This window comes from Sminthopsis crassicaudata, chromosome 2 (genome assembly GCF_048593235.1).
Source record: "Sminthopsis crassicaudata isolate SCR6 chromosome 2, ASM4859323v1, whole genome shotgun sequence".
Lineage (NCBI taxonomy): Eukaryota > Metazoa > Chordata > Mammalia > Dasyuromorphia > Dasyuridae > Sminthopsis > Sminthopsis crassicaudata.
In genome coordinates, this window is record NC_133618.1 from 498,017,313 (window position 1) to 498,036,094 (window position 18,782).

The 18,782-nt window shown below is 48.3% G+C and overlaps 3 protein-coding genes across 18 annotated transcripts in view; 2 read left to right on the plus strand and 1 right to left on the minus strand.

The window, feature by feature from the left end:
- PTRH1 (peptidyl-tRNA hydrolase 1 homolog) lies at positions 1–13,803 on the minus strand. 6 transcript variants are annotated; one of them, XR_012486866.1, is made up of 8 exons: positions 13,006–13,231; positions 11,399–11,618; positions 11,071–11,170; positions 10,819–10,864; positions 9,915–10,238; positions 1,440–1,626; positions 708–766; positions 1–190 (listed from the first exon to the last, which is right to left on the minus strand). XR_012486866.1 is itself a non-coding variant. In XM_074293716.1 (5 exons), exons 1-5 carry the CDS (start codon positions 13,093–13,095, stop codon positions 10,047–10,049), a joined length of 648 nt encoding a protein of 215 aa, XP_074149817.1. In that variant the 5' UTR covers positions 13,096–13,803; the 3' UTR covers positions 7,674–10,046. The 6 variants fall into 6 exon arrangements, 2 of the variants coding, with proteins under 2 accessions (XP_074149817.1, XP_074149815.1); XR_012486864.1 differs by adding an exon at positions 6,632–7,104 and having other exon boundaries at positions 1–766; XR_012486863.1 differs by adding an exon at positions 2,202–7,104 and having other exon boundaries at positions 1–766.
- LOC141557684 (cilia- and flagella-associated protein 157-like) lies at positions 967–9,822 on the plus strand. The gene is made up of 9 exons (XM_074293712.1): positions 967–1,171; positions 2,063–2,334; positions 5,579–5,732; positions 6,122–6,389; positions 6,754–6,884; positions 7,336–7,486; positions 8,701–8,882; positions 9,318–9,468; positions 9,615–9,822. The coding sequence occupies exons 1-9, from the start codon at positions 1,026–1,028 to the stop codon at positions 9,798–9,800; spliced, it is 1,641 nt and encodes a 546-aa protein (XP_074149813.1). The 5' UTR covers positions 967–1,025; the 3' UTR covers positions 9,801–9,822.
- Positions 13,344–18,782, plus strand: part of TTC16 (tetratricopeptide repeat domain 16) — a 14,504-nt gene continuing 9,065 nt past the window's right edge. For 5 of the 11 annotated variants that reach the window (XR_012486862.1, XR_012486861.1, XM_074293708.1 and 2 more), the window contains exons 1-7: positions 14,244–14,466; positions 14,685–14,837; positions 15,180–15,270; positions 15,654–15,797; positions 16,203–16,303; positions 16,407–16,533; positions 17,991–18,205. Coding sequence is in view for 9 of the 11 variants with exons in the window: in XM_074293708.1 (XP_074149809.1) it covers positions 14,695–14,837; positions 15,180–15,270; positions 15,654–15,797; positions 16,203–16,303; positions 16,407–16,533; positions 17,991–18,205 (821 nt within the window). In the remaining 2 variants the exon portion in view is untranslated. Of the gene's footprint in view, positions 13,474–13,666; positions 13,755–14,047; positions 14,142–14,243; positions 14,467–14,684; positions 14,838–15,179; positions 15,271–15,653; positions 15,798–16,202; positions 16,304–16,406; positions 16,534–17,990; positions 18,206–18,782 lie in introns of those variants that run through there. The other 6 variants (XM_074293704.1, XM_074293705.1, XM_074293703.1 and 3 more) reach the window with 6 other exon arrangements.

Genomic DNA, 18,782 nt, shown 5'->3' on the forward strand with positions numbered 1-18,782 from the left:
TTAATAGTCATATAATTTATTAGCAGTTTAAGATAGTATTGAAAAGTAGGCATTAAAGCAATGTATAGCAAGCATTCCTGATAATTTCTTTCATTCCCTGTTCTCCAGCACCCTTCCTTCCCATTCATCAGAGGGGGATGAGAGGTGGTCTGCTAGATAAAGGAGGCCCAGAGATTCTTGGTTCAGAACCCTGGGAAGGAGCGGGGAGAAAGAAGCCAGAGACTGGACATCAGTAATTCACACTGACCAAAGCTGCTAGTTGGACCTAACCTGCCCCCAGCCCTACCACTTGATTCTGGTCTGCGCCTGTAAAATTCTGTGCTCTCCCCCAAATCTCTTCACCATGACACTGCTACCCCACCAAGGAACACCCAGTGACAGCTGGCTTTCCCTGCCTTGGATTGTAAGAGGTAACTCACTGATCCCATAGCTTCCATCCTTCAGTAGAAGCTTGGAAAGCACCATGGTCTGTGGTCCTCTTCTGTCTCAGAAATAATGTGCAGAAGGAGAACCAGGAAACTTGTGCGCGTTCTAGTCACATGTCCCCTCTAGGAGGCTGTCCTGGTCGGGAACACGTATTCCCATCCCTGTGAGAGGAAGCTGCAATTCTGGTCCCACTGTAACACATCCAGGCTGGGTGGGCCTGGGCAAGGCCTGGCACTGACAGGGAGTTCCCTGAGACTGCCGATTGCAGGGCAGGTACTGACCTGTGGCTGCCAAATGTTCTCTCTGGGACTTCCTTCACACCAACGAAATCACATTTGAACTGAAAAAGAAAGAAATTTATGTAGCACTTTAAGACTCTCCAAGTCCTTTCTTCCTTACAATCCTGTGAGGTCAGAAAAGGAAAAGGGAGTAGAGCCAAGGTACTGTTCTGGGAAGGGGCAGGGCTCCTTTAAATCCATCTCCTCACTCTATGCCTGTTGCTATGTATAGAACTCGGTGGGGGTGGGGAGCAGCTTCCTTAGCAACAGCTTGGCCTTTTAAAGGGGCAGCAGTAGCCAAACCTCAAGGCCCTAGCCGCCATGGGGCCCAAAAAAGGTGGGGAGGGTGGGAAAAAGAAAAGCAAGAAGGGTGGTCTACTATCACCTAAAGTAGAAGAGGTCATCACAGAAGAGATCCGAAAGTTTTATCAAAACCAGATCCAGGACCTGGAGAAGAGGATCATTCAGTCAGTGAGCTGGGAGGCCCAGACAACAAGCAGCCAGGGATCCATAGTGTGTTAGGGCACAGGGGCAACAGACCCCTACCCCGAGAGGGAGGGAGTGCTCTGGGTCCCCAGTGGCTCTGGTGGGAAGGACTCTGGATATGGAGCCGAGAGACCTGCGCCTTAAGCCTAGCTCTGCCTCCCACCAACTCTGTGATCTTCAGCAAATCTACTCCTGCTCCCACCCCAGCTTCCCCATCTGTAAAACTTATGGGGTTGGGATAGGTGGTACCTCTGGGTCTTCTCAAGTCTAACAGTCTGAAGAATAGACAGCTTTGAGCTCCAGGAAGCCAGAGTCCTCGGTCATTGTTCAGCTCTTTCTTCTCAGTCCCTCTGTCTCCTCTGCCCAGAGTCATTGAGTAATCTCAGCTTTCTGAAAAGCTTGGATCCATAGAAGTGTAATGGGCCTCCAATGAGGGCTGGAATTGAAAGGGTGGGGTGTAAGTGGGGTGGGGATGCTTAAGCAAAAGAGCTAAAAGGGCCTCTCAAGATATCTGGGGGAAGGATAGACTTCTGGGTGCTGTCCTCAAATACTATCACCTAAGTGGCTGCTTGATAGTGATGTGAATCCGATTTAGCTCGATTCTTTCCAAACATGCTTCTAAAATCTATCCCTGAGGCCTCCCATCCACCATTAGTATCTGTTTTGTAATTAATCATAGCATGGATTTTGAATGCCCCTAAAGCAGGAATCAGAGTAAGCTGATTTGCAATTTTCCCAGAAAGGTAGTCAGCGGTGGTTCCATTCCTTAGACTTTCTGCTCAGATCTTAAACCTTTTTTCCAGCCAGCTCTGGGGGGGGGGGGGGGTCATCCAATCCAGCCCCCTGAAACTTCTGACCCTTTACTACCCCAGCTATCAAAGGAAGTGGGATGAGTTGGTGGCGAATGATAGACTCTTCCGGGCTAAGTTTGAACAGCTGGCTCAAAATAAAAAGGAGATTGTCGCCTTCCTCAAATGTTCCCTCAACCAGCGAGTGTTTGAGATCACAGACCTCAATGAACAGCTGCAGGGATTACAGATATCCAAGGAGATAGAGAAGGATGCCTTTGAGTCCCAGCTGGCCCAGGTGCGCCATGAGTTCCAGGAGACTAAAGACCAGCTCGTCTCGGAGAATGTTTTGCTGGGTAAGGGAAAGGCCCAAATCATTCAGTACATCAACACATCTTTACTGAGCACCATCTATGTGCCCAACTCTGGCTAGGCTACACTCTGGAGGAGACAGGAGGAAGAAGGAACATGTCGATGCCTACCTTTGGTGAGCTTAATAGTTGAGGTGGGAGATAAGATGTAGCTGTATTGTACTGACTAGGCAAGAAGATTATGGAATTGATGATTATTTAACAAATTAACCAGAACCTAGATGTCCCACAGTGTTTTTTTTCCCTTCCCTTCCTTCTTTGCTTCCTCTCTTCCTTCCTTCCTCTTCTCTCCCTACCTTCTTTTCTCACTCCCTTCTTCCTTCTTTCCTTCCTTCCTCCTTTCTCTTCTTCCTCTCTTCCCTCCCTTCCTGTCTTTTCTCCTTTCTTCCTAGCTCTAGTAGAGCTGTTAAGACAAATACAGAGTTCTGAAATCAGATGAAAGAAAAGGCACTTCCAGCTGGGAGGGATGAGACATTTTCACCAAGGTGGTATCTGACAGAACCTTGAAAGAAGGTTAAAATGTCAACAAGGGGAAATAAGGTTAAATGAAGTCATACTTTGTATAAGGAGAAAAGTGAATAAAGATGAAAGACAGGAAGACATATTTACAGGCCAGCAACTGTCATCTGTTTGGAGCATAAAGTACATGAAGTGTGAATTAGGCCAGAGAGATAGGGTGTCGGACCTTTACTGCCAGATTATGGACTGAGTAGGCAGTGGGTAGTCCATGAAAGCATTTGAATTAAGGAGTGTATGATAAGACCTATAGGCATTCCAAAAAGGCAGCCTTTGTGCAAAACATTTCCAGATTCCTGTTTGGGAGCTGCAATCAAGAGCCAGTTTATGAGTCAGAAAATGAGCTTTAATGATGAGTCACACCCTATTTGTGATCCAGCTTAGTCACCCACATTCATCATCAGACTTGGCTGGGAATGACTTGTGGCTCATTCCAAAAATCAAATCTACCATCCAAGGAAGCTCATATATTTCCTTTTTGCTAAAAAGTCAAGAAAGCAGAGGCAGAATAGGGTTCTTCTGATGCAACCTCTAGTATGGTAGTACCTGTCCTAAATAAAGATGTCAGCCAAATTGGAATGTTTTTTAATCTAACTACAGATATAATCATTTCAGTAAAAATATTATATGAAGCTTTGTTTGGAAGGGAAGGTGATATGGTGTATTGGAGGGAGTGGTAGAGTTTGGAGGCAAGAAGACCTAAGCTCAAATGTAACCTCTGAAAACTAGTGTCGCAGAGGCTCAGCTTCCTCATCTATGAAAGGGGGCTAATATGAGTTTCTTCCCCACAGAAATATTGTGAGGCTCAAATAAGATAATGTACTAGGAAAGCATTAGACAGGAGGGAATTCTTTTTTTTTTTTTTTTTGGATGAGGCAATTGGGATTAAGTGACTTACCCAGGCCAGGGTCACACAGCTAGGAACTATTAAGTGTCCAAGGCTGGATTTGAACTCAGGTCCTCCTGACTTTAAGGCTGGTGCTCTCTCTACTGAGCCATCCAGGAGGGAACTCTTCAAATGTACTTCTGTATCTCCTTATGCTTTCTGCCCTTAATAACTTTATTGTCTCATGTCACTTTGTGTAAATTCCTCTCAGACAGATGGCTCTTTAAAGGAAGGAACCATGTTAAAATTTTTTAACCTTTATTTTCCAGTTCCTAAGATCAATGCCCTGTATTTTTTTTTTCTTGAGTACATGTCAAGAGGACATTGAGTCAATTAACATTAATCACCTATTATGTGCCAGGCACTAGGGATATAAAGACAGAAATTAGATAGTTCCTGACTTAAAGGGGCTTACAATCTTAACAAGGAAGACAGTGTGTACATACATAATACAGGCCATCTCCAGTCATCCTGATCTACATCTGGCCATTGGGATCCAGATGGCTCCAGACAAGGAAGTGAGGTTGGTGACTTTGCCCAACCCCCCCTCACTTAAATCCCACTCACTTGCATGTCATAGCCTCCTCTCCCTGATATTACCTTTTTTCTTTGAGAATGAAGGATCAACAACAACAATATGTACAGAACAACCACAAGATCATTTCAAGAGGGAAGTACTAATTACCAGGATGGGGAAAGATTTCAAGTAGATGGCACTGGAGATGGAGGAACAATTTGTATGGAAACTCCCTCTGCCTACAATTCATCTGTAACTTAATGGTATTATGGAGGTGGCCTGGGAGCACTGACCTGCTCACAGTGGAATAGCCAGTATGAGCTCAGGAGGACCTGAGCCAAGATATTCCTGGCTCTGAGGCTAGTCCTCTATTAGGCTGAGGTATCACTCATTTTGGCCACAGAAGGAACTTAATATGTATTTATTGATTTGATTGTTGAAAGGATGAAGTTATTTAAAAAGAATGGGTCACAGACTTTGAAGGTTATTTCCAAAGAAAAGTTCCCCAAATGCCTTGAACTGCTTTAAAGGGAAATAGTCCTCATTTGGATATCTAAATTATGGTCTGTTTGTTAAATAGTCATTCCTATGATGTTATAGTTTTTACATAAATGCTCTAGGATTTCTTACAAGGGAGACATCAATGTACAATGGGACAGACAGGGAGGCCTTGGCAGAAAGAGGTGGGATTTGAAGTGGGTCCTGAAAAATGAGTAAAATTTAAATAAATTGAAGGAAGGAGGGAGGGTGATCTAGGAGGAGAGCTCTTCCTGAGCTCAAGGGCCCAGAAAGGTTCTCACATGGAGAGTACCATTGTTCCATGTAAGGAATATTAGAAGCAAGCAGCCTAGATCAGAGACAAGCACCTTGGACTTAGTATCCGTATACCTGACTTCAAATACAGTTTCTGATACTTACTAGTTGTCCATGGATAATTCACTTAGATTCTCTGTTAGTTTCCTCACAGGCAAAATGGGGATAATATGACTTAAATTTCCTACACTACAAGATTGTGGGCAGAGCACTGTATAACCCTTGAAGTGCTCTATAAATGTGAGTTATTAAGAATGAGGATGATGACCTAAGGGAATAAAGCTGTGGAAAATAAGCTTGGATCCATAAGTTACAGGTCACAATAGAACTTGATGGAAGGGGGGAGGGACTGGGGGTAGTTTCAAGAGATGGGGGCCTTAGAAACATATGGCTAGAGGTAGAGCACTGTACATCCCTCTCATGCAATCCCTCCAGGCCTGCTGAAGTCCTCTGGGAGTGTTGGGGGTCTGCTGGCTCACTAGGACTTCTCTGGTCAGGGGGAAGGCTAGCTGCCCTCGATGAGTACCGGATCCAGAAGGAAGAACTCATGGCCAAATTCACGTTGCTGGAAGAACAACTGAAGAAGGAACAGGACGAGTACAAGGACTGGATTTACTCCCTGGAGAAGAAGGCTGTGTTAGAGAAAGACAGGTCTGAGCTCCTTACTATCAAGTCCATTCCCCAAACTGGTCAGGGCTGGGAAGGCCAATGGTGTAAGGGATCACAGGATCTCCCGAGGATGCAAGGATCATTCACTCAGAAGCTATTGGAGGGATCTATTAGCCATTTGACATTGCCTGTGTCACTTCCCCTCTCATGTTCTCAGTTTCTGATTCTGTACAAGAATGGTGTGGGATTAGATCTCTAAACCCCCCTCCAGCTCCTGCTGTTGTCATTTATAAAGCTGAAAGGCTTGGGGGAGGGAATAAATCTGATCCACTATCAGGGAATGTGATTTAGGAGCAGGAGGGTTTGGGAAATTGCCTTCTGGGGAGAGCTAGAACTGACCCCTAGGAAAAATCCCCCTATCCAAACCCCAGAATGAAAAAGGAAATTGTCCAGCGAGTGAACAAGGTGGCAATCGAGTTTCGCAAGATGTCCGCTTTCCAGATGTCGGAGACAACTAGGAAGGTAATCCAAGAGAACGTGGATATGACTCAAGAGTTGGCCAAAGTGTCCAACCAAAGTGTAGGATTGTTCAGTGAGAATGAGGAGCTGGTAGAGGATACAAGGCAGATGAGCAAGCAGTTGGACATGCTGAAGAGCAACAAGAAGATGCTGTCTAAGGATAAACTGAATCGCCTTAAGGTAACATTGAGCCCATCCGAGTACCTAGTAGGTAATGTGCCTTTCCCAAGGGAGGAGTCACACATCCTGAGATTGGAATTCACCCTTGTAGATATGGGGAGACTGTGGGGAGTGGAAACACTTTTGGTAAATAAAACATTCTCCTCCTACCCCCTCATGACTTGTTTCTGAAAATGGTGGGAAAGTGGCTGGAGCATGGGAGTCGGGAAGATCTGAGTTCCAATCCCATCCTAAATACTTACCGTGTAATCATGGGCAAAGCACTTCAGCTCTGCCTGTTTCCTCATCTTCATGGATCTCTCTATGTAAAGAGACTCATAGGTCTTAAAGTGCTGTGGAAATGCTACTGTTATTGTCACCCCAGATGATATGGTTTCTGGTCGAGAAGTGTGAGGAACAGCAGCAGAGAATGGAAGAAGTGGAAAAGAGAAGGGTCATGTTGGATCAGGTAGAGATGGCTTTCCAGCAGATACAACAGGACAACCACGACCTCAGGTAGGCTGTCCTCAAGGCCTGGTCCAGGGAAAACTCAATCTGGAGAGTTCAGCCCTCAGCCTCAGGCCAGTGTTGCAGATGTGGCCACCAAGGACACTGACCAAGTCGGGACTCTGCATGTCACCGTGGAAGTACATGTCTTAATCCACATCTGGGGTTAGATGGCCTGTGGCCCTAGTCCTGGCTCTCTAATGCCACCTCTCTGGTCCTCAGCCTCTGTCTGTAAAATGGGAGCAGAAACAAATGGTGTCTTGGGGCTCCTCGTTTGGAAGATCAGAGATTTTAGAATCTTAGTTCTTAAATGTGGTAGAATCTGGTTCTTGGGGGAACAATCCAACCAATTCTAGGATAATACAGTCCTGCCTTAGGCCTCCCTCCTCCTTCTGGACTGATGGGAAAGAGGGGGTTGGGGAAGAGGGTGAGCAGAACCCCATGATCAGACCCTCTCCAGGAATGATGTGGAGGAACTAACAATGAAGGTCAAGTTCAACCAGCTGGAAGCAAAGAAACTGACAGAGGAGCTGGAGAATGAGCAGAAGCGAAAGCAAGATGTGGAACAGGTGCTGACCCAAGCCAGGTTCCTGCTCCGGGACCTGCTTTCGGTGAGGTTTTTCTACAAGGCACAGTGAAGTGACCACAAGCTAATGGCTGTAAGGGGTGGTGGGAATTGAGAAAATCATGCTTTCTGCCTCTTGGCAGAGGTGAAGAACTATAGCAATGGTGTCAAGCTAAAATAGGAAAAAATCCCCCATGGCCTCAGATCTACCTAGAAAAATACAAATTGATATGCCATATTGTATATTTATTTTATTAAACATTTCCCAGTTACATTGTTTCACAGTTCTAGACTTCAGATGCAGGATGATACAGCTAGCCAACAGATATTTTGCTTGATTGTACTTATTTGTACAAGAGAATGCTTTTATACACAAAGATCAATGGAACTTTAAAAAAAAATACTAAGAGAAGGAGGAAATTCAAAGGAACTTCAGACAATTAGGGCAGAGGTGAAACATGTTAAATCTGAAACATGAATTTAAAAAAAAATTTTTTTCTCATATTGGAGACCTATAGTTTCATAATTTCATATGCTAGCCTCTTTTTCTGTTCCCCCTATGGGGAAATGTCTTATTTGCAGATATTTAGAAAGTTCATCATAATAAAGCTTTTTATTTTTGGCAAAGCAGTAAAGCAGCTCCTAATGCTTCACCAGTTCCCGAACTGTACACAGTCCCATCAAGGATGAACACAATGGGGAAGACCTGGGGCACCTAGGCTATGTATACAGATCTTTACATAAGCAAGGCCCCACATTTCCTATAGCTTCCATTTCCAGTAAACATGGTTCCTTGGTAGGATTCCCTGGAGGAAACAAGTTTATAAGCTTCAGAGAAAGGAAATGATGTTCTAGGCTAGACCTTTTTGCACAATAATTCTGTCTATATCAAGGTGCTTCTCTGAATTTAGGAATTTTCACTTCATAAAGTATTCACTACAAATTTTCTTTCCGGTATGGAACTTCTTTAACAAAAATGTGGTTTTTTTGAAAGTCCCACCTGGGAATCGGGACCCTGGGGCTCTAGGCCTAGCTCTGCTATGTCATCTTGGCCAAGCTGCTTTCTCTCTGGCTTTTATTCTCTTCCTGCCTTCACCCCTTGGCCAGGGTGGCAGAGTGGTCAATGGGCTTACATTGAACGAGCTAAATAATTTCAGGGTCTGATTAACCCCACACAATACAACTGGAGTGTATGTGCACATGTGCGCATGCACACAAGCAAGTCTGACCACTTGTGCACTCTTGACTTGCTTCCCCTAGATGCAACCTGAGCGCTTTGAGGATGGCCAGTTTAACGTGCTCTTCCAGATGGAGCAGAAGGAGATACTGAAACAGCTGATGTCCATGCTGAGCCATGCTGTAGTCCTGGGGCCACATGTGGATGAATTCATCAAAATCCAACCAAAAACTCCCCGATTTCCCATTAAGACACTGCAGGACAAGTGAGCAATGACTAATAGCATTATTATTAATTCACATTCATATTTTGTAATGAAATTTGCTCAAGTGCTTTACCCAAAATTCAGAGGTAGATAGTCTAAGTATTTAATCATCCCCATTTTATGAAAGAGGAAACTGAGACCTAAAAGACTGAATGACTTACTTATGGTCACACATCTAGTAAGTGTCTGAAACAGGATCTAAATCCTGGTTAATCACCTGATTCCAAGTCCTGTGTTACAACTATTGTACTTCACATCAGCTTTGTCTAAAAAGAGATCACTTTGGGGATGGAGTGGTGCTGGGAAATCTTCATGGGAGAGGGACTCTCAAGGGCCTTGAAAAGATGCCAAAAGGCAGGTGAGGGCAAGAGTTGTCCCCACTACAGCATCTCTTCCTTTGCTGGGAGTCACAACCCTGACTCGTTGTCCTCTCAGATATGAGAACCTCAAGCCCATCCATCAACTGTGCAACAGAATACCATACAAGCTGACAGGCCTGACTACCACATTCCGATCAGACCACATCCCCTTCAACCCTAAAGACATTCAAATGCTCTCCCAAACCACTCGCCTCAGAAATTTCAAGGTATTCATCACTCCTGAAGTGCCAAGTGGGGGAAGAGGAGGGGAGGGACGATGGAGCCAGTGGCGGTGGCAGTGGGGAGGGCAGAAAAAGACGGAACAAAGAAGAGGTGGCTCAGGCAGCTCTTTCCTCAATTGTCTTTTTTTCAGGTTTCCCTTCCAAACTCTTTCAGACACTTGACACTGCCTGCTATCACCTTGAAGAAGAGACAACTCTCTTCTACCTCCTCTGTGCCCTCAGAACCTATAGGGAAGGAAACAGAGGAGGAGGAAGAGCAAACTTCATTCTTGGAAGAGAAACCTTTATTTCTTGGGCAGGGACAGAAGAGTAATTAAATGGCTCATAAATTAGTGATTACATAGGTGTGGTGGATCTCATGTGGGAGGGTGGGAAGAGGGCAACAATGTGGGTCAGGAGAACCTGGGCCCATCTTGCTCAGTGCACATTACCTCAAGCTTGGACTGTGGGGCTGGAGTGCCAAGGCTCTGCCCTGTGCGCTGCCCAACAAGGCAAGGAGAGGCTGCCCATGCCCACGGTGGGAGAACAGTTCTTTGTGAGTTGTGGCCAGCATGATGCGTACGTCAGGAAGGGCTTGGGTGTGTGGTCCCTGTCAGGCTCCGCTGGTGGATGTGGCTCAGAAGCAGCTCCGTCGCCTGCTCCAGAACCTGGGGCAGCCGCTCCTGCTCGGCTGCTGTGAACCTGTCCAACACGTACCGCTCCACGGCCCCTGGGTGGGTAGGTCGCCCAATGCCCACTCGGAGCCGGGGCATGACCTGTGAAGTGGAGGGGTGAGTGCTAGAGCCCTGGCAGCTGTACGTTACCTCAAGCTTGGACTGCGGCTCTCCCCAGTGCATGCCAAGGCTCCGCCCTGCGCTGCTCCAGGCAAGGAGAGGCTGCCTATGCCCATGCCCGAGGCGGGGGAGCAGTCCCACATGAGCCGTGGCCAGCAGGGGGCGTATGCCATGTCAGGAAGAGACCCTCTCAGCTGGAGCAGAAGGCTCTGCTTATGATGGTGGCCAGCCTAACCCTCAGTCCCTACCCAGATACACTCTGCCAGGAGCCCCTCAAGGCAATGTGAGGAATGGGCCCAGAAGAAAAGGAAGAAGCACTGCTTTAGGGTAAAGCAAACAGAAGAGCAGCCCTCTGACGGGCAGGGAGTAATGCAGTAGTAGTAACTCCCTTTTCCTCCAGGGTCCCCATGTGGCAGGGGCTGTGAATCAAGGAGGACAGAAAGGGACTACAGGAGGACAGATAGCAAGGTCAGGACACAAAAGGGACAGATGGGGCATATGAGTTCCAGCAGAGATCATTAGACCCAGGGAATGCTACAGTACCCCAGTGCGGAAGACTTACATCTGAGTTGAGACAGCTGATGCAGGATCGAACCCCATTGTGACCCCTTTCAAGACAAAACCCAGTAAAAACAAATGTCAATTTCACTAGCGAAACCCCAAAATGACAGAAATGACAAAGGGGGGAAGATGAGGAGACTCATGACATCACAAGGACGTGTAAGACTCATACCACCTCTTTCCAATCCTGCCGTGGCCCCACAGTGAGAATCTTTGGGGGCGATAAGGGACCCGAGGACCCTAGCTTCCTCACCTCGCACTGCCCCCCAGCTTCATGGCTAGTTTCCCCAGTGGCTTGTCCAGCTCGTCATGCACCAAGTAGATGTCTTCGGCTGCCAGCTGATACACCTTGGCTTCCCACAGAAACAAGAGTAGGATGGATGAGGGTGGGCACAGAGAACCAGGATTGCTCCTTCCCCACCAAGTTAAAACAATCCAGCACCCTCAGGAATCTCTGCCATGAAGTTATCTCTAGGGGGAAATCCAGCATCTAATGAATGTCATGGGCCAGAACCTAGAGAACCAGAACCAAGGGGCAGCAATCCCTCCTCCCCCAAGGCTGGGAAGGGGAAACCTCTCACCAGCCTGGGCCACACTGTGCCCATTGACATTCATGAGCTGGCGCGGTTTGAGAAGCACCAGCTCAGCCTCTCCGAGGCAGGCGATGGCCACATCTGCACAGCACTGGCGCTGCCGCCTCCACTGGTCAGCTACATTCAGGCGCTTGGCCAGCTGGTTCAGCACAGCCATGCCCACACTGTGCCGTGTGCCCTGGAACCCGTAGTTGCCTAGACCAGCCACCTGTGGGTCAAAGAAGAACTGGCTGCTGCCTGCTGCTTCAATACTCGCCTGCTTCCTCCCACCCCTCTGTTAAGTTTCCACTGATCTATCGCCAAATCCAAAAGCTGTTTTATCCCCCAGAGCCTCACTCTTCTAGAATTTTCCCTATTCTGACACTGCTGACTAGTCCTGCTGCTCCGGTGCCAAAAATCCTGTTGATTTTACATTTATGTCCCCCCTTCTCCAGCCCCGCTCCGTCTCTCACCTGTACTGCTGCAAGAGCCGCCTTGAACTTGTCTCAGTGTCTCCTTACTCCCATCCACCCTCCATTTAGCTGTCAAGTTAACCTTCCTGAAGAACTGTGGGGCTCAGTGTCACCTCTAGAATCCAGAGCCTTTCACAAGCCAGCCCCTTCCCACCTTTCTAGTTTCTTATTCTCCCTCCCCCTCAAGGTCTTCAGTGATACATGATACCAGCCCTCCTGCCACCCTCCCACAGACCAGCCCCTCCTGTCTCTCTTCACTGAACAAGTCTGAGAAAAGAAGCCTCTCCTGATCCCCCGTGTATGCGCCTGTATGCGGCTCCCTGAGATCAAGGGCTACCTTTTCCCTTCTCTTCATCAGGCACTTAGCACAGCTCCTGGTGCACAGCAGGTGCTTAATAAATGCTCCCAACTGCCTGCTTCAGGAATCACATTTTCTTTACTCAGAAGCTTTCTTATGTTCTATGTTCTAAAACGAACACCCCCACAGTGGGAAACCCTCCTTCATCTTCTGGGAACTCTAGTTGGAACTCAAAGGAAGCCTTCTGGAAGGGGACAATGACTCTGACGTCACAGAGCCCTGTATAATAACATGTTATTAGATCATAGCTGTCATCTGCACTATTACATGCATCTCAGTTTGTGTTCTATCCTAACAGACTGCTCCACATTCCTTCAGGGTGGAGGCCCTTAACTTTTTTTTTTCTCTGTTAAGAACTCTGATGCTTATAACAAAAATCCAGAACTGAAAGAAATGTCGGATTTCGTTCAGAAACTAGTGATAAAAAAAGCTGTCTTTTCCCCCATCCAAATTCGCGGATCCGCTGGAACCCCCGCTTTGGGGCAGGGATCCTCCAAACTTTGCGACAGCCCTAGCACTGGGGGTTTTCTGTTCACCCCCCCCTTTCCCGTCCCCTCCTTGGGGGGGAGGGGCAGCGGATAAGAGTGGGGGAGCGGGATTCACAGCCCGCCCCTGCTAAGCCCTTAGGCGGCTCAGTCGGAGGCCTGGGGGACTTGCTAAGAATACAGCACCCTCCAGAGCGCGGCCGGTTCTCCCGGCCGTGCCCCGGCACCGGTGCTGGGGACCGGGTCCCTCCGCTGCACCCCGCGGCCCCGTCTCCCTCCAGGCCTCCTTCGCACACTTACCAGCCACCTCTTCCCAGGAGGCCGCGGCTCGGGGCCAGCTCGGCTCATTCCCCGGCCCAGCCGGGTCCACAGCAGCCCCGAGACAGTCATGTCTCCCTCCGCCACCTCCTCCTTTTACTCTCTGGCGGCTCCCATTCACCGTGAGGGTCCCGCCCCTCGACGTCATGAGGCGTCCAACCAATTACGGCCTTGCCCCATTGCTCCCGCCCCGGACGACCTCGGCCGCCCTCCCTCCCTCCCGGAACAGTGCGGAGCAGTCGAGGGCGGCGCCTGCGCACTGTCCTAGGCGGGCTGGGCGCGCGGAGGCTTCTCTGCTCTTGGCGGGAATACTGTGTCGGCGGGAGCGGTGGAAGGTCCGAAACAGTTTGTGTGGCCGTCTATACTGCACGATGCCGTCTCCAAGAGCCAGCTGGCCTCGCGCCGGCGTAAGGGCCTCTCCAAGAGACACAAGCAAGTTTGCAGCCAAAGGTGAAGAGCCGACTACTCCCTCAACTCCGCCCTGGGTCCTCCAGGGTGCGGGTCCAGCCCTCGCGCCGGCCCCCTCGCGGCGGGACCGGGAGGCGCATCCCCGGACATCCCCTGCCCCTGGCGGGAAGCCGGGTGGAGATCCTCCCCCAGCTCTGGGGCCCGCCCGCCCCTGGACGTGAGCTCCCTAAGGTCCCTCCTCCGTAAAGAAGCGAGCGGGGGCGGGGAAACGCTTCCTTCTTCCCAGGTTGCAGTTTCAGGCTGAGACGTCACGGTTCCTTTTAGTAAGTGGTCACATAGTCCGGGACCCACTTCTTCCCAGTCTCGCCCTTTGGGTCCTTCCTGGTCCGCGCGGGCACCCGCCACGCCTCCGAACTCCGCCGGCAGCGGCCTCTGTGGGCTGGAGGACTCTCTCCCGAAGGAATCACACGGTCCTTGGGGCGGGCACAGGTTTTCACTTCTGACCTGGTACCGCCGGCGCGCGACCGAAGCTAGCTCTTGTGGTGCTTTAAGATGTTTAGTGGTACGAAGCTTCATTTGCGACCCCGACTGCAACAGGATCTCGTAATTCTTTAGGGTTTCATGACAATATGATGGATGGCGAAGGGAAGGGGGGTGTGCGCATGCGCACCACAGAGGAAGACTACCCTAAATCTCTTGTTAGAATGAAGGTGAGATATGGAAAAAGTAAAGTCAAAAAAGTGCTATAAAGAGTTTCCCCGCTAGCCTGACGAGCCGCGTTAGACGCCAGACGCCATTACGTCTAAACGTGTGGAATTCGTAGGTGTGGCCAGCGGGGGGCGTGGTCTTCTGTCCTGAGCTTGGTGACTAACTGCCCTCCATTGGGGAGCCGGGCTTGGAACTGGGAAGTGAAGTCTTTTCGGGGGACAGTTGGTTGTCCGGAGTCTGAAAGCCCAGGAAGGCCAGGATTGCAGGGAGACAGTGTGGGGACTAAGCAAGGTGTCCGGGTCTGAGAATCGGGAAACCCGAATTCAGGTTTGTCTCTACCCGGCTGCCCTTGGGATGCTGACACGCCCCCTTCCCCCTCCTGCGGCCGCCGCCTCTGGGACCGGACAGTCGGCTGGCCTGCCGCAGAGTCTGTGCTTCCCAGAGGCTGGAAAGGGGGCGCCTGAAGGCCACGTGATGACGCAGGGCCTTGAGCGCCAAGCTGGAGTTCAGGGGGTCTCCAACGCTTAAGGTTCTCTGCTTCTCAGGTTCAGCATTATGGCCCTGGAGAAGCTGTGTGAGGAAAACGTCGAGGACCCAACCTTGACTCGGATTTTTGGGACGAGCAGTGTTTTCCGGGGACTTGATCAGCCGAAAGTGTCAGTCAAGGGCCTTCTCTTGCCAAATAAAATCAAAGAGCAGTAAGTGCGTTCTCAGGCCCCGCCCATCTCCCCCGGAGCTCCTCGAAACCCCCGGATCTCCAGCCGTCTGGAGGGCTGGGAGCCAGGCCACAGGTTACCTTTTGCTGTGTGACTTTAGACCCTTTTCTGTACCTGCTGCTTTGTTAATGAGGATATCTTGCCTACCAGAAGACGCTTCCCTCCCGAGTTTCGTGATTTCCCCCGAGAAGCCATTTGCCCTTCAGAGTGCAGCTCTCCCTTTCCTGAACCCCCATCGTGTTAGAACACTTCCACTTCTGCCTTGTACAGTTTAATCTTTCTCTTGCCCCCAACCCACCTGTCTGCCTAATTATCTGTCCACAGCTTTCAGCATGGGCAGGATGCCATAGCCAAAGGGGAATGGGAAAAGGCTGTAATCTCTTTCTCCAAATCCATCAACCTCAATCCCCACATGGTGAGAATGGGAAAAAATGGAGAGGGCAAAACTCTTTCCTCCCCCACAAAACCCTTTTGCTCTCCCCTCCCAGCCAAGGATTGGGGCTGACCGTGGGCCTCCCCAGAACCCTAAGGATAAGACAATTTTCTGCCAATCCCCCTATTGGGCCCATGGATTCCTTGGTACCTTCTACACTGGTCCCCATCCCCTATTGGACTTTGTTCCATCTCCTAACAAATCCTCTAGACCATGTTAGACCAGAGGATCTCAGAAGTTCTTCTTTTACGTGGGATTCAGTGAGCCTGGTGCAAATTTTGCAATGTGGGCTGGACTAGATTTGCCTGAACCAAGTAAAAACCAGCTTTCCCTGGGTGTCTTCTCTTCCCTTCCCCCCCCCACAGGTGGAATCCTATGTGTTTCGGGCTGAGGCTTTTCTCCAGCTATGTGACTTCGCTTCAGCTGCCCAGAATCTTCGAAAGGCTACCTTGTTAGCCCCACACCAACAGGAGTTTATGGAGCGATTGTGCTTTGTCCTGTATCTGCAGGTGGGTTGCCCAGTCCTCCTAGGGGACAGGGAACCACCTCTTCTGTCTCCTTCCTGAGAGGCAGAGGGTGCTGGGGACTTCAGGCTTTCTGGCTTGCCTCTCTAATCATCAGTTTCTGTCTCACTCTGTCCTGTGCTTATCACCCTGTTCCACCTCTCACTCTCTCTTAGTCTCTTTCCCCTGTACCAATATGTTTCTTTTTCTCCTTTTCTCGATCTCTTCTCATTTCTCTCTCTGTGACTCTCCTGGTCACCTCTTTGTCTCTCCCCATCTGAGTTTTTGTTCCTTTCAGTCTCTGTGTCTCCTTGCTTCTTCATCTCTCTTTTTCCATTTCATACACCTCTCAGTATATCCAGCTGTCTGGGAGGAGAACAGAGCACATGTGTTTGCCTGTCTCCTCACCAGGGCCAGTGTCTCTATGAACATCATTCGTACATGAAAGCCTTAGACCTGTTCACCCAGGCTTCGGAGCTGCAGCCTCTTAACCCCTCCTACCGCTTTCGCAGGTGACCCTGGGGTTCTTCAGGCCTTGAGGGAGGAGGGAGGCAGGGAATAGGGCCGGGAAAGAAGTCTCCCTCACTGTGGAAGCCTCCCTTCACCTTATTCTAGCATTGCTTGCCTTTTGGCCATGAAACAACATGAGCAATGCCTCCAGATGATCACAAAAGAGTTGAAGCAGAATCCCAATGCTGATGCCTTCATCTTCCGAGCTCGACTCTATAACTACTTCCTAAAGGTAGAACCCAAACCAACCCTCTCCTCCATAGGTGGGATGAAACATCACTTAGCATTGGATGAGAATGGCCCTCAGCCCTCTAAGATCAGGATGGACAGGGAGTTCAGGGACTCTGCTATTCCCAAATCTTTCTGGAAAAGTCAAGGAAATCAATCCCCAGGACCACAGCTTTACTCTCAGCCCCCACCCCAGCCAGTTTAGAATGTAGTTAGCTTGAAAGGTAGTAATATTAAGTGAGATTAAGCTTAAATTAAGCTGAGGAGTTGTAGTTTGTCCTAAAGGCAGTAGGGAGTCAATGAAGGCTTTTCAGTAGGGGAATGCTATATACTCAGACCTCTGCTTTGTAAATAAAAATTTGGCAACGATGTAGAGGAATTCAAGTCAGAGAGGGAAGAAACAAACTTGGGGTCTGATTAGGAAGTTGTTGCAGTAGGTCCACAGTAGGTCTGAAAAATGAAGTCTGGATTAGAGTAGGAGGCCCTTTAAGCAAAGGGAAAGGGACAGATTTGAAAGGTATTTTGGTAGTAGAAGTGACAAGATTTGGCAACTGAGTGAATTTGAAATGTAAAGGAGAAGTGAGTCAGGAATGACTCCAAGGTTATAATAGCTTACCCTTTCGAGGTTTACAAATCACTTTAACAACAATGATCCCCACTTTATAGGGGAGGAAACTTAAGACAGATTTCTGACAAGTTCAGTGATCTTTCCACTGCCTAGTGGAGTATTTCTAAATTACTGTGGGTTGGGCTATGGTCTAAGATGCAGAAGATTTGCTGGACCAGGGATCAGGAGTCCTGAATGTAATCCTGCCTCTGCCCTGAACTCAGCATGACTTATGGGCAAGCTGCTGTTCCCCATTGCCTTCTTTATAAAACCAAGGTGCTGATACTTGGTGGTCTCCGAGGTGCCATCCTTCCCTAACATTCTGATGAATCAGCTCATTGTGATTCTGATTTGCCTCATTCTGAGGCAGCAATGCAAGGTATGGTGGCTGACCAAAGTGCTGGACAGACCAGAAGCTCAAGAACCCCCTCAGATCCTAGCTGTGCCAGCTTGAGTCATTTAGCCTCTTTCTGCCCAAGTTACCTAATTGATTGATTGGGAATTATAAAAGCACTTACCTTAGAGGGTTGATGTGACTGTTTGCCTCAGTTTCCTCATTTGTAAAATGAGATGGAGCAAGAAATAGCAAATACTTCAGTATCTTTACCAAAAAAAACCCAAATGGGGACACAAAGTTGGATACAGTTGAAAAACGACAACAGCACTTTATAACGAAGAGCTATATAAATATTAGCTACATTCTAACCCACGAATGTCAAGGATAAAGCCATTCCTATAGCTCAGCCCAGCTGGCACTTTGGTCAGAGTACAGGACACAAAACTGGGGTATAGAGAAAGCATCCCTGACCATTCAGGTGAGTGATTCTTGCTCCACTCCCCACCCCTGCTGGCAGCCGAATCAGTGTTACCAGGATCTGCATAGAGCTCTCAGCATTCAGCCTGAGCACCCCGAGGCCAACACTTTGCTGGAAAAATTGTTGGTTCAGGCCAAGAAGGTCCAGGAGGAAGCAATGATAGCTGCCTTGAAGGGGAACTTGGAGGATTCTTTGATCCGAATCAACTGTGCCATTGAGAACAACCCAATGGACCCTGGCTACTACTTATTCAGGTATAATTACAATAGTGGTGATAGTAGTACAAATTAATAATAATGATAATTTATTATTTTAATAATAATAAAGGGGGTAGCTAGGTGGTACAACGGATAGTATGTTGGGCCTGAAATCAGGAAGATAAGTTCAAATCTGGTTGAAGGCACTTCCTAGCTGTCTGATTGTAAGCAAATCACTTAATTATGTCATTAATCTTCATTTTTTTCTCTGTAAAATGAGCTGGAAAAGAAAATAACAAGTCACTTGAGTATCTTTGCCAAAAAAAATCTTCCCCACCAAAAAAATGGTTATGAAGACTCAGGTATGATTGAAAACAACTGAATGACAAATAATGGTAATGAAAGAATGATGGTAGCTGGCTTTTGGATATAGCTCTTTAACTTATATAAAGCCCTGTGCAAATATTACTTCAGTTTATCTTTATAATAACCTCATGAGATGAGTATTCCCATTTTATAAATGAATAAACTGAGGCAAACAATGCTCAAGTGAATTGTCTAGAGACTATATACATGGCTAGTAAGGATCTATGGTAGAATTTGAATGACTCCAGGTCCCACTCCATTGTGTCAC